Here is a 13677-nt window from a genome sequence, read left to right as displayed (position 1 = left end):
TTGTCCCAGGTAACTAGGCAGTCTATCATTCATCATAATATGGAAAGAGATGAATACAGAAAGGGTGATTTCATTATATGAGTAAGAGATTGCGGCAGGATGGCTTGGTGGAAAACTATGTGAATGGAGAAGGGGAATTGCTTATGATACATGGTACAGATGTGCCATTGTAGAGACCAGAAAAATGACGTAAAGTCTATGCCTAGCCTAGAAGAAAGGAGAGTGGTGGAAGTAAGGAATTAAAAGACACATTTGGGGGATATAAAGCATATAGAGACTCAAATTCAGAACAGAGATAAAGGTGTACTGAATTCTTCTCTGGTGTCTGGTGTCTACACTGCCCTCCAACCTTGGCCAGAAAATCACTGATCACCCATGCAGCAGGATGGGAAATGTGTCAGCTGGAGTTTAAAAGCTCTGAGACATATCCCAGGATCAGGTAGTCATAAACGGTGTTTTTGCAGCTCCCACTGACTCCCAACTGTGTAGTTTGCAGATGACCTCTGAGAATGGATGCCTCAGGAATGGACAGTCATATTCATTATTCATACAGCCCTTAAAATTTTTGAAATATTCCAAGACCTTTAATTAATTAAAGCTCAATAACAGTATAAGTAAATAGAACAAACAAACTACATTATAGGTAATTAATATGATCTGGACTGTAATTTTGACACATATATGAATTACAAGCATTTCATGCCATTGAATGAGTTTATTTTTACGAGAGCCGATCCTCCTTTCAGTAAATGACTGACCATTTTGCTGTTGATTTCAGTGACAGACACAATGAAGTTAAGGTTGCAAGCCTGCAAAAGCGTTACAAAACATTACTGACTCCTCACAGACCTGGTTTTTTGTATGGAATTCTCTTAAGTGACAGCAGGAAAGTTACTGTGCTAAGAAATTTAGTTGATGTGGTTCATGAGCTTGAGACATAATATTAAATGATCTCTTACCTACATTCTTAAGTGTTTGTATTACAGTAGTGTCTAGAGCCTACAATTAAAACTAGGTCCCTGCTGTAGCCAGAATAGGAACATAATGAGGCATAGCTCTCAGGCTGAAACCATGCCTGAAGATGGCTCAAATTCAAAGTGAATTCTAAAGATTTTGGGAGATAGCTCGCTGACAGTGCATGAGTTGTCGCAAGTATAGGCACTAATATAGAGAGTTTGTATGAATTTAAAAGGAGTTACTATAAAAGGTAGAAAGCTAACCAGAAACGGGGTAAGCATATTGTGCCAACTTTCCCAGACAAGTGCTTTTTCTCTTGATGTGCGAAGATGTTCCAATGTTGCAGTTTTAAATGTACGTCTCCCTGATGTGCACAAATGGGCACCCTATAAAGTTTTTTTTATGTTTCAATTAAGCCAGACTTTAACCTTAGGATCAATATTTCCAAATTTGCATGTCTGCAAGCTCTCAAGCTGCTTATCTTTTATGTTTTATTTGGGACCCTAACATTATTCATCCATGCAGAAATATTGTGGCTTAGGTCTCCCAGTACTGGGGGTGTAATTTCCTTTAGGTTCTGTTATTGAACTGGTATTATTCTTGCCAAAATTTCTATTGCATTATTATGGAGATCCTGATAGTTAGCATTGTAAGACTCTTAAATACAAAATTCAAGTTATTATTTGCTCTATGCCTAGAACAACAGGATCTATTACTTGATCATGTAGGTGCTGTTAGGACACATAAGTGAAGTAAACTCTTTTGTGTGTGTGCATGTGCACATACTTGTGTTAAAATGTGGATTTTTTTCATCACAGATGATAGCAGCCTCCTAAACTTGACTCCATATCCATTGGTAAGAAGACGGAAGCGAAGATTCTTTGGACTGTGTTGTCTTGTCTCAAGTTAGAAGATTAAGTACAGAAGCACCAAGAAAATCATAACTTTGATTAAACCACTATTATTTGACCACTGAGAAGATGAACATTGCTACTCTTGATTATAAAGTACATTTTCTACGCAATTCCTTTTTCTCTTCTGTTCCATCCCCCTTTTCAAAAAAAGAGTTTTAATAGTTTAAAGTTATGGTGGTCAAAAACCAGCTGTGGAAAAGATCTAGCATAACTAAGAATGTTTTTAAAACTTTTTGAAGTATGTTTTGCATGCTTACTTTCAGCCACTCAGAGAAAAGACACATGAATTATGGTAATAGATAATTTTAAAGTTTTTTTTATTGTTTGAACTGCAGCTAAAAGTTTGTGCATAGTACAGTAATCTTATTCGTATCATATTAAAATACTTGATCATATTCTAACAGTCTTTAAGCATAGAAAACTATTTAACAGCAAAAGTATTAAACTTCTAAAACATTTAAACAATATTGTAACAGAATTTGCACAAAATATCCAGTTGCTTTTTGTGCTCTCATTCATATTTAGTCTTCCACTATATCTCAATTTAAAAGTTTCATAGAAAGATATCTTAATTTACGATACACAAACCATATATGAAAATACTTACGACTTGTAAATACAGAGAAATCATAATATCTACATACTGTACAATGCATAGAAGCAGCAAATTTCCTTCTAAGCCAATAGTGTCTCTACAAGCTTTTGGGGAAAATAAATAATTTATTAAAAGAAAATGTATTAAAGTAAACAATGTAAAACACAACACCAACTGATTTTGTTTCCAATAGAACTCAAAGCATGGTGTCTGCATATCACTAAGTATTAATTCCTATAGGGCATGCCAGAATTATCTCACATTGTAAGATACTAAACGTTTTACATTGTTAATAAAGTTTTTTATTTAAATTAAGTGTTGTCTTGTTTCTAGTTATATTGCAAGAGTAAGTCTTTTTTCTCTAATTTTGTTGTCAGAGTACTGCACAAGTTTTGATAATTTTTCCATTTCAAGAAGTATGGTAACAAAGACAGATAAAAAATTATGGTGAATATGTAAATGCTCAAATGACGGCTAGCAGCAGCAGTAGGTATGAATAGGTCAGACTCATTGTACTGATATTTCAGGATGATAGGCAAGACACCAGAGCTAAACTTGTGCTAGACTGCAACACGGTGAAACCCATAACAATCTATAACTACAGTGTAGAGCAGGTCACCGTAGTCGGTAATACCTGAGGAAGGTGACTATGAGCCCTTCTGCCATTCCACCATGACCCAGCATATCAACAGGAACCAAATTCCTTCTTACTGTGAGAGGGTTTAGTGCTGAGTAAGGAGATACTGTTTCCTTGTCACAGGAAACACCAATACATTAAATTCTCCATTATTTTTTTTGATAGGACACTGGTACACTCCCCAGAGCAGTTTGTTAGGGATAGCTGTATCTGTATCTGGCACCTACAGAGTTTGAGCTGACTGATTTTTCTACCAAGTTTTTCTCCTAGAGTGCTGTTTGCTGAAAAAGGAAGGAAACACCCCCGTTGTCAGAAATACTGGTGTACTGCCCATAGCAAGGACCAAAAATTCAAATTTAATTCCCAAGGCAGGAAGGTAGGATTTTTTCTTCCTGAAGAGCCACACCACTCCTGTTGTACGCATTCAGGTAACTGAGCTTCCAGCAGTTCTCTGAAAGGTTATTTTTCTTTTCACTCAGATAAAGCAGAGTGTTTAGTTTTTTTCTAGGTTGAACTGATCTATTCACTTTTCACCTTTCAGTCTCCCAGACAGAAAATGTATTTTTGAATAAAAAGGCACCCAAATAAATACTTTAAATGCAATGAGGACAAATAAATCTAAAATGTCCTCATGGAAATTGTGTGTTTCCGTAAGCAAAATGAATTCCATCTGAGGAATACATTGCTAAATTCTTTAAATATCACAGAAAAAGGTAACTGCAACATGTTTCAGGATTTCAGGTCACAAACTATTCTTCAGCATACACGGCATTTAATGCAGGGAGATCCCTGCACACTCAAAAAGCTGTGTGCTTGTGAGCATGAATGTATTTTTCATAGGGTCATAGAATGGATAGAATTGGAAGGGACCTTAAAGATCAGGTAGTTCCAACACCCTGCAATGGGCAGGGACACCTCCCACTAGCCCATTTTGCTCAAAGCCTCATCCAGCCTGGTCTTGAACACTTCCAGGGATGGGGCATCCACAGCTTCTCAGGTCTCCAGTGTCTCCACATCCCCACAGTAAAGAATTCCTTCCTAATATCTCATCTAAATATATCCTTTTTCCATTTAAAACCTTTACCCCGTCATCCTATTGCGACACTCCCTAATAAAAAAGTCCCTCCCCATCTTTCCTGTAGGCCCTCTTTAGGTACTGGAAGGCTGCTATAAGGTCTCCCTGGAGCATTCTCTTCTCCAGGCTGAAGAACACCAACTCCTCCACCTGTCCTCATAGGAGAGGTGCTCCAGCCATCTGATCATCTTCATGACCCTCCTCTAAACACACCAACAGGTCGATGTCCTTATGTGTGGGGCCTCAGTACTGTGGGTGCGGTCTCAGCAGAGCGGAGTAGAGGGGCAGAATCACCTCCCTCGACCTGCTGGCCATCGTTCTTTTGTTGCAGCCAAGGATGAGGTTGGCTTTCTGGGCTATGAGTGCACATTGCCAGCTCATGTTGAGCTTCTCATCAACCAACACTCCCAAGTCCTGCTCCTCAATCCATTCTCCACTCAGACTCGTGCTTTTTAAGAAGAACGGAATCATAGTCTACAGCAGGACATTTTTTTCAAAGTTAATTCTGTGACATTTTCCCCACATCCCTCATGAACAATGTCCTCGTTAACTGTCCTAGTTTTCCATAATAAGTAGTTAAAGAATGTCCAAAAGATGGCAGCACTGACTTGTTTTCATTAAAAGTCTACAAACCAATAGCCTTGCCTTGCTCTATGACTCTATTCCCAGAGTTACAACAGGCTTTGCAACTGCTAAAATTTTAGAAAAATAACTCCTGATGTCTAATAGCTATTAAAAAGTATTGTCTGGGGATTCGATCTGTAATTACAATTAACCAATTAATTTTGGTTCAGCCTAAGTTAAAAAGACCGATTGATACTATTTTATTAATCCTGTAGACACTAATGCCAAAAAGGAGTGTATGAAAAAAAGACTAAGCATGCAGCGATGCCACAGGAGACAAAGGGAGAAACAAAATTTCACACAAGCAAACTGTGTTAATTCTTTTAAAATGTTGTTATATTAGTATATACACAGAAATTGGTTTATCAGTTCAGTGTGATGTCTCTAACAACTACTTTCAAAGGAAGATAAAGCAGTAAGCGTGTCTAGTGCAGTACCTGCCCACATATCATCACACGTAGGTTAACAAGCCAAGTTACATGACAGCTCATGTCTCTGTGTTTTTATCACATCTGCTGCGATGGCATATAAGTTAGTGAGAGAAATGTATACATGTTAATTAATTATGCAAAGCTCTTGACATCAGTAATACTTCATCACAATGAGCTGTACAACTTCAGGACGTTCTGTGATGGAAACAGATTTACGTAAGTTGTCTTTGAAGTCCTTCCCGTTTGCACTGTTTTAAAGTGTACAGTAACATGCACATACTTGTACCTTTTGTTATTCTGGAAACTTTAGTACTGTCTTTGCTCATTTTGAAGCTTTTCTGTATTTCTAAACAATTTCGCAGCTTCTCTCAAACTCCTTGTAATTGTTATACCTGTTACTAATCCTAACGGACACATGCTTTAATTCCCAAGCTTCATGGCCACTTAAGGAATACTGGTGATCAAGGGTGAATGGAATGTCCTCCAGTTATCTTTTAATAGGTAGTAGCCACAAATCAAGGCTCGGTAAGTATCTGAATTGAAATGTGTTAAGGGATAAATTGGCTTAGTTAGGAATGCAGAGGATTATCTTTCACTAAAATTCAAAAGGAAACAAAAGAAACTTTTTTTAAACCCCAGAACATCACATAGTTCCAAGAAGGATAAATGTTAATGATATTACTTACATTTTAGTTTAATGGAATAGGGCAATGTGGGATCAAAGCTTAGAAGTTCCCACAATAAAATGACATACAAATCACTTAGAGATGATTTAGAACCATTCATTTATTTGTTTATTTTCCAAGTATTAAAAAAAAAAAAGACAACTTTACATTGATAAATGCTTGAATGCATAGAAACAAGCAATTTAGGGGAGATACTGAGGAAAACAGTACCTGCTTTCTAAATCCTGAATGGGGTTTTAATATTTTAGTTGAAAATGCTGTAGGATAGAGGCACCGTAAATCTTTTGCAGGATTTGAAACAAGAAGCACCATACCCACCAAATATATCAAGTTTCTGCAAGTCTTTTCTATCAAAACTTTGTGCAGCTCTGGCTTTTCTGAGCAAGCCCAAGTTCTTTATAACCACCATTCACTTGCAGTACCTTTCCTGTTTTCACAGATATTTCACATCATAAAAAATATGTGGCTAAAAAGTCGGTTGTCTACGTACAGTCTAAAGTGTAAGGTTTTCAGAGCAGAAGCAAAATGCAAGCATATAGAAATAGACAGTAAATACATATTGCAGGCTGCATGTTAACTTACACAATATGTAAAAGACAGCATGCAAAATCTGCATGCTAACTTACGCAATACAGAAAAGGTTGTCTCTGTGACCTATTAACTATTCGTCCTATAGCAGGCTTACCTGGGATGAGATACAACATAAACACACTAATTTTTCAATGTAAGGTAAATACAGAACTACAGATTAAAGGACTTTCAAGAGTTTGAAGAGCTGTCTAGACTGTGGTAATGCTAGGATCCTCCCTCAGGATTAACAGTAAGACAAGAGAAGTTGCTGTTTTAGTGGGAAATACAAGGAGATCGCCTCAATGCCACCACCACCTCCCTGGTCCCCGTCACGATGTGAAGAGAAGAGGCAAAGAGTGGGCAGGAAGGGCGGGCTGGCGGCCACCGCACCGGGGCTGCCTTGGTGGGGCCTGGCCTCCCTCTTGGTGTGGGAACCTTCCCCACGCGTGGTGTGGGTAGCCTTCACAACATTGAAGGGGTTGTAACAAACCTAATGTGATTAGGGAAATGCAACCGGAATAGGTTTTCATAGTCATTGAGTTTAGGGGCCTTGGCAGACACACCGCAGGGTACGCAGAAGCTGAAGGGTGTATGTCAGCAAGCTCACCATGGGCTGGAGAAGGCATGGAACTGGAAACTTCACATGCTGTCAGTAGCTGCAGGTCATTCCCTCTGTTTCAGTTTTTGTCTGCCAGGTCTTTCAGCAACTGCCTCTATGCAGATATTACTTCCACCACTTGCCGAAGTGATGCTTTGCAAGCAGAATCACAGCGCTCTCCTTGGCCGAGCCCAGAGCAGGCCTCTTCGTTGAAGTGTTGTTGTAATAATACTGCTATTTGGGCTTTTTGTGTTTAGATTTAGAAACACTGGTGTAGTTCACCCAGAACTAGGTGTAGTATTTGTTGTATACCCAGCCACATCTGTTGCTCTCTCGAACACTTCAAGCCCCATGTTGCGCGCTGTGGTCTTGAATCTAAAACACAACACCCAATGAGCTACTGTGAAGAAAACCAACTCTGTCCCAGCCAAACCCAGTGCATCATGCCATCGTAAGGAAACCTTAAAATTACAATTTAAAATTTTACTTTTATCTTGATGTTCAACTTCGAAAAATCTGTGTCAGAAAATGGGAAAAATACAATAACCAACTTTTATCCCATTTCAAGAATAAACGCACAGTGATGCACTGATACCTCTTTTCAAAATATCTGCTGGTCTTATGTCAGCTTAAAGGTGAGATTCTTTATTATCTGTGTAAGAAGTAGGCAACAAATTGTCCAGCTGCATGGACAAAAGGCAAGAAAAGCTAAGGAGACATCTATTTCTGCTCCTGCTCAGTCCTGACTTGCTTCGGTCAGAAGAGATTTGTAGCATTATTTGGGGAAGTTTGTGGTCCTGTTTAAGTTCCAGGACCTTGAAGGCACTGTCTGACAGGCAGCAAAACTTATCCTTTACCAGCAGAAACTTCGTTTTCTGCTTTAAAAAGAGCTGAGCCAGGCTAGACATAGGTGGACAGGAGATAATTTCAAGGGATCACCATGTGGCAAAGGTTGAAACAGTGACTTCAAACTGTCCACAGCTGAATCATTTATCTTAAATCCAGAAATCTTTTTCCTAAGGCTCTATTTCCTTGTACTATCTTTAAAATCTCAATTACCACCTCAGTCATATCTCAAGTAAGAGGTAGACTTTTACTCTGTAGTTGATGGTTGTACCCTCCAATGTGGTTTTTTCAACCTAACCTGCTGCCAGCGTATGCATTATCTGCTGTCCAGATCTAGCTTCATGTTGCCAGTCTCATAAATTTTTCGTTTTCCTGTCTGAACTCATCTAGCTTTGAACTATTGGTCTCCTCCTCACTAGTACTTGAGACTTCACCTTATTTCCTATTATCTGTAAATTTTCTTGGTATGATATTTATATCCTCTCCATTCTTCTTAAATGTATTTAAGTACCAATAGTAATGGGAATTCTGGACTCCAAAAGAGCACATGGTTCTATTTGTCCAGTCTGTTGCTGCCTCATGAAACCACTCCTTTGTTTGAGCCATTATATGTACCAAGCTCCCTCTTTCAGCAGCTGTTTTTCTTGCCCTTGTGGGACTGCAGTTCTTTGGTGCATAGAAAGCTTCTGCTAATTTCCAGCCTAGATCTGCTGCTGAACAACTAGTAGCAATTTGTTTGTATACTTGTATTATATTTTAAGTGCTTTCTCTGCTTTTGTTGACATCTTATCCGCTAATATTTAGGGAGGCCTATACCCTTATCAACTTGCATTTTACTAATTGAAAAGTCAAGATTTTCTAGTTGCTTGTAAACAGTGCTATAACAGTACCTTCAGAGTGCAAATACCTTCCTTCTCACAGACTGGGTAAATATCAATTTCCTTCTGGTTTTGATTTCCTTCAGTAATAGTTTACTGAAACAAGACTTAACACAAAGCACTTATCAAATTTAAGGGGGAAAAAACTTAGTACATGATGGTTTTGTTTAGGAATATAAAAGATCTGCTTAAAGCATCCAGACAAGAGAAAAAACATCCTTTAATAATAAGAAATGTAATTTTTCTCCACCCATATTGTGAATAACTTATTCTTTTTTAGCAATCAAATGACAAATAATCTACACATGTACTCATTTCACAGTGGAAGATAAACATTTATTCCTTTCTGCTTTTTCTTCCTTTAATTTACTTAGCTCCTGTATTCTCTGTGCTAACTTAGAAAATAATTTTTTAGCTATCCAGGAAAATTTAAAGAAATAATTTGTACTGTCAGCATTGAGAAGAAGCTTTTTAATCTTTTCTGTGCTGCAACTTAGAAGGAAAGTAAGAAAGCTTCTGAAACTGGGACAGGTGGGGGGTGGGGAGGGGAGAGAATGTTGCTGATCCCAAAAGCAACACACTGTTGGCCACCTTTTTCAAGATTCAAACAATTAATCTCTTTCAGTCAGTAGAAGATACAGTAACAGCAGAAACAGCAATTGCACATGGAACATATCTGGCAGATGTTCTAGAAAGAGAACATTATTTAAGATTCAGAACACTTCAGAGATTTGGAAAGCTTTGGCAAAGCAAATTCATAGAATTTAAACATAACAGAAGAGATTTCCTTAAGGAAGTCAAGGTTATATATCTAAAAATTGGTATCTTTCAAAGGATTGAGTCTGTTTTTTCTCCTTTGAAAGTTCCCATTCAAGTTCTCATTGGTACAAATCCACAAAAATACTTTTTTGGTTAGATTCCAATCTTTCATCCTTCTTCCAGAACCATTATAATCCTAGTCCCTGGCATAAGCAACCTAGTGTCTAAGAAAGGAAACTTCATCCTCCTCATCTTCCCTACTTCTTTTATTCTGAAGTTGGCCTTAATAGCACAGGAACTTCTTCAATTTCAGTGCCTCACTAGAGAGCTGATCTGAATTGAGGAAGAACCTCAAAGGGAAACTTAAGCATCCTGTAGTGATTGTTTGGCAAATTAGCCTTTCTATAGCAAACCATCATGTACTGGTTGTCTAAATACAGAAATAAAATTATTGAGTCAAGTGTCATATAAGACCTTCTGAGGTCTGTGAAACACCTACCAGCACCTGAGTTTCTTAGATTTTGTTTTGTAAGGTTTCTGTGAGATATTATCTGAAGCTTATTTGAGACAGCTTACTATTAGTGTCCAGTATTGGAGTCTTCCTGTTGTCTTCAAAAATAGATTATTTTCCCTGTAATGGTTACCTCATTTAATTATTGAACGTTTTTAAAAAACAGGGGTTTACAAGTGTAAATATCCCCAGACTCCTTGCATAAACCCAAGTCGAGAGTTTAACCCATTCCTTTCTAAACGTAATGTGGAAAACTGAAGCCTATGCAGTGAGTTTCATATACCACAGGGTCCCATATACTCACATTTCTTACATATACGGAAAAGGAAAACTTTGCCTTAGTGTACTAGTTTTTAGAAGTTCAGTGGGGGGTGGTGGTGGTGGTGGTTGTTGCATTGTTGACTCCCATTTTTTTTTCTGTAATATTTCAGAATTAAGTTGATGTTTGTTAATGTAAAATTTTTTTAAAAAATGCATCAAATAATTAATTTTGAACTTAATCTTTTTTTTCTTAAAAAGTAGAATTAACCTCCAAATCTCAGAAAACTCATACTATTCAGACTAATACAGGTCCACTGTTTTAGAACCGCTTTCCCTGCAAATGAAAGAAAAGAAAGATAAGAGTGAAAAGAGTGATAAAGAGAGAAACAGGAGGGATGTAACAGCTGTAAAGTATTCCTTGGTGTTGTCCTTTGGAATGCATACAGTCCAGGATCAATTAAGGCATAATTGTCTCTTTGTGAGCTAACTCTCAATTTTCCTGCAAACAAGAGCACCAAAATTTTGTTCATTTAAAACATGAGTTGCTTCTACCACCAAAATAATTTCCATTAGGTTCCTAAGTCTGAAAAGCTGTTCACGCTTGGTTTGGCTGAAGAAACAGCTGTTTTTATGGACTTTGATGAACTTCCTGTAAAAGGCCACAAGAGTTATACGATAGAGGAAAATGAGAAATCAGTAGGAATTTAAAGTAAACCCTACAAGAATGGAGCATAGCTTAAACTAGTATTGCTGTTATATTTAAAACAGTCTTGAAACTCCCTTCTTGGATATGGGCTGGATACTCTATGATCAAATGTTTTGAACCAGATGTACGTATAAAAATTGGTTGCTGAAGTTCATCAGTTCTTGTTTTCATTGTCTTAGCACCAGCACATCTGTCTTCAGTTTGAAATTACTGAGTGGAGTCGTCCCTAAAATAAGCTATAGCTTTGGGGTTTTTTTAATTAAGTGTAGGAGTTCTATATAGATAAAAACTGTAATTTGCGAACTGTATCTTCAGAACATCACTGCATACTATCGTCGTGGCAGTAGGGAATAGAGGATCCATAAAGGTGGCTTATAACTTCTAAGCTTTAAAGTGCACTCAGATGAAACGCAGTATTCACATACTGCTATCATACAGCGTGTTTCTTAGAGTTGAATTTAATTCTTCGTTGAAATTCTCTCATGGTCAAAATTCTGCCAGGATACTTTATAAACAGTTACACTAAGTAAAAGCCTCAGGGATGTTTATATGCAATACAGATAAATAAGGATTAATCATTCTTCTTCACTGTACACTTTCTCAGTGGGACAAATATTTAGCTTACACAGAAAACTGTAAACAAAAGTTAGTCACAGTTTTAATACTACGCTAAAGTATAAATGAACTCTACTAAATAGCCTATTTCTATTACAGAATTTTCTCCTGTATTGCTGTTATTTTAACTACAACATTTTAGGAGAATATTTGCATTTCTAGACAAACAGTTCCCTCTGATCTTCTTCCTCAAATATTTTTTTTTTTTAAACATAAAAATATATCATATTCTTAACAGGATTTTCCTGTACTGGATAATCATTAGTTCAGACTGCTTATATGTTTTCCACCCTTGTACTGGCATTTCTCTAGTCCCTTCTGTTTCTTCATTCTTGTACCTCTTCTGCAATTCTTTATTTTCTGCTACCACCACCTCATCTCGTATTCTTCTTTATCCCCTAAATTCATCTTCATGATTGTTATACTAGAACTTCTTGTGAACAGTTTCAGTGTTCTGGCATTTTTATTACAGAAGCATTTTTGTTGTGTTTTTCCTTCCATCCACGTTCATATTTATGGTGATTTGTAGCTTAGAATCTCCATTAATGCTCTTCTCTGTCTTGAGGCAGAGGAATTGTGGTAAGAGGCACCAACCGTGTGCTCTGCCCAAAAGAGTCTCTGACGTACAGTAATTTTGACAAGTTAAGATAGGTGAGTGCCCAAGACATGGCAGTGCCAGAACTATTTTCTAACAAACCAGCTTCACTGCTGGCTCTACTGTGGAGACTGCAGAGCACTACTGAGTAACCAGGTGAGTTAAAAGGTTTGTGATATTTGTCATTCTGCTCTGCATACATACAGATTGTGCCCTTTTTTGACTGGGGAGAGAAAATGTGATGAACTGCAAAAGACAAACTGCTGAAAATACACCTTAAAAGTTCCTGGAACTGATTATTGTATGAAACAGACAAGCACCCTGTCAGATTCATTACTCGTGATACTCCTTGGAGCGATCTGCAGCTATGACTTGCTTTGTTGTTGTCAACTATAAAAGCACTGAGTAAATACAGAGTTCAATATGCATTGATTATCTCAGCAGCTTTTACCTCCTTAAAGATCAGACCTTTAAGGCTACCCAGCCTGTTCCAAGTTCATAGTTAGACACTACATTTTTTTCTATTTATCTACAACTGCCTTGTTGCAATTCTTAGCTATATTATGATTCTTCAACACGATTTATTGCTGAAATAAAAAACAAAACAGTTGTAGAGCTGTGTAATAATACTGTGTTACTCAGAATTTATTTTTCTTTTAGTTTTAGTCCCATCTTTTGGATGCCTATGGGTAACACTTTTGTTTGTCCTCACTTAGATTCCCTTGCAGACTGCACAGAACCAACATAGACCATTGATGGTAGCTCAGAATACAACAAAATAAGTATCTGACTCACCTGCAGGAAATACTCAATAAAAACTCCTGGAAACAACACAAGCTGACACTACCAAATGCCATAATTTAAAAAATGCAAGCTTAGCAAGTGATGGTGTAATACAAATTTTGATGGCAAAGAAACACGTAATGGTAAAACAGAAAACTAATTATTAAATTGTTAAACTATCAGTGATGTACATGTCACTTGCGCTGCAAACTGATGCTAGGAGCAACTAAAATACTGCAGAATTTTAACAGATCATGAAGACAGCAAGTATGTTCATATTGATAAAATGCCTGTGATCATGAAAACTAATCAGCATGGAAGCGTATTTCAGAGAAAGTCTAAAGAGAGAAAGATTATTGCATTGTTGTTCGCCCCCCCTGCCAATCCAATATGTATTCAAATGAAGTTAAAACATGTTATACAGGTTGCCCAGAGAGGTGGTGGAGGACCCATCCTTGGAGACATTCAAGGCCAGGCTTGATGAGGCGCTGTGCAACCTGATCTAGTTGAAGATGTCCCTGCTTACTGCAGGGGGGTTGGACTAGATGACCTTTACAGGTCCCTTCCAACCCAACGGATTCTATGATTCTATGATAGTGCTGAAATATAACTTTCCATTACTCTAGGTACATAAAA

General features: G+C 37.5%; 1 protein-coding gene across 1 annotated transcript in view; it reads left to right on the top strand.

Annotated features, from left to right (window-relative positions):
- The window catches only part of RGS7BP (regulator of G protein signaling 7 binding protein), a 40924-nt gene extending 38143 nt beyond the window's left edge, over window positions 1–2781 (top strand). The window contains exon 6 of the mRNA XM_054186599.1: window positions 1776–2781. Within this exon, the coding sequence (XP_054042574.1) occupies window positions 1776–1867 (92 nt within the window). The 3' untranslated portion in view covers window positions 1868–2781. The remainder of the gene's footprint in view (window positions 1–1775) is intronic.
- Window positions 2782–13677: the final 10896 nt, after the last annotated feature.

This window comes from Rissa tridactyla, chromosome Z (genome assembly GCF_028500815.1).
Source record: "Rissa tridactyla isolate bRisTri1 chromosome Z, bRisTri1.patW.cur.20221130, whole genome shotgun sequence".
Lineage (NCBI taxonomy): Eukaryota > Metazoa > Chordata > Aves > Charadriiformes > Laridae > Rissa > Rissa tridactyla.
The sequence above is the reverse complement of the archived record's forward strand: the minus strand, read 5'-3'. Positions and strand labels throughout refer to the sequence as shown.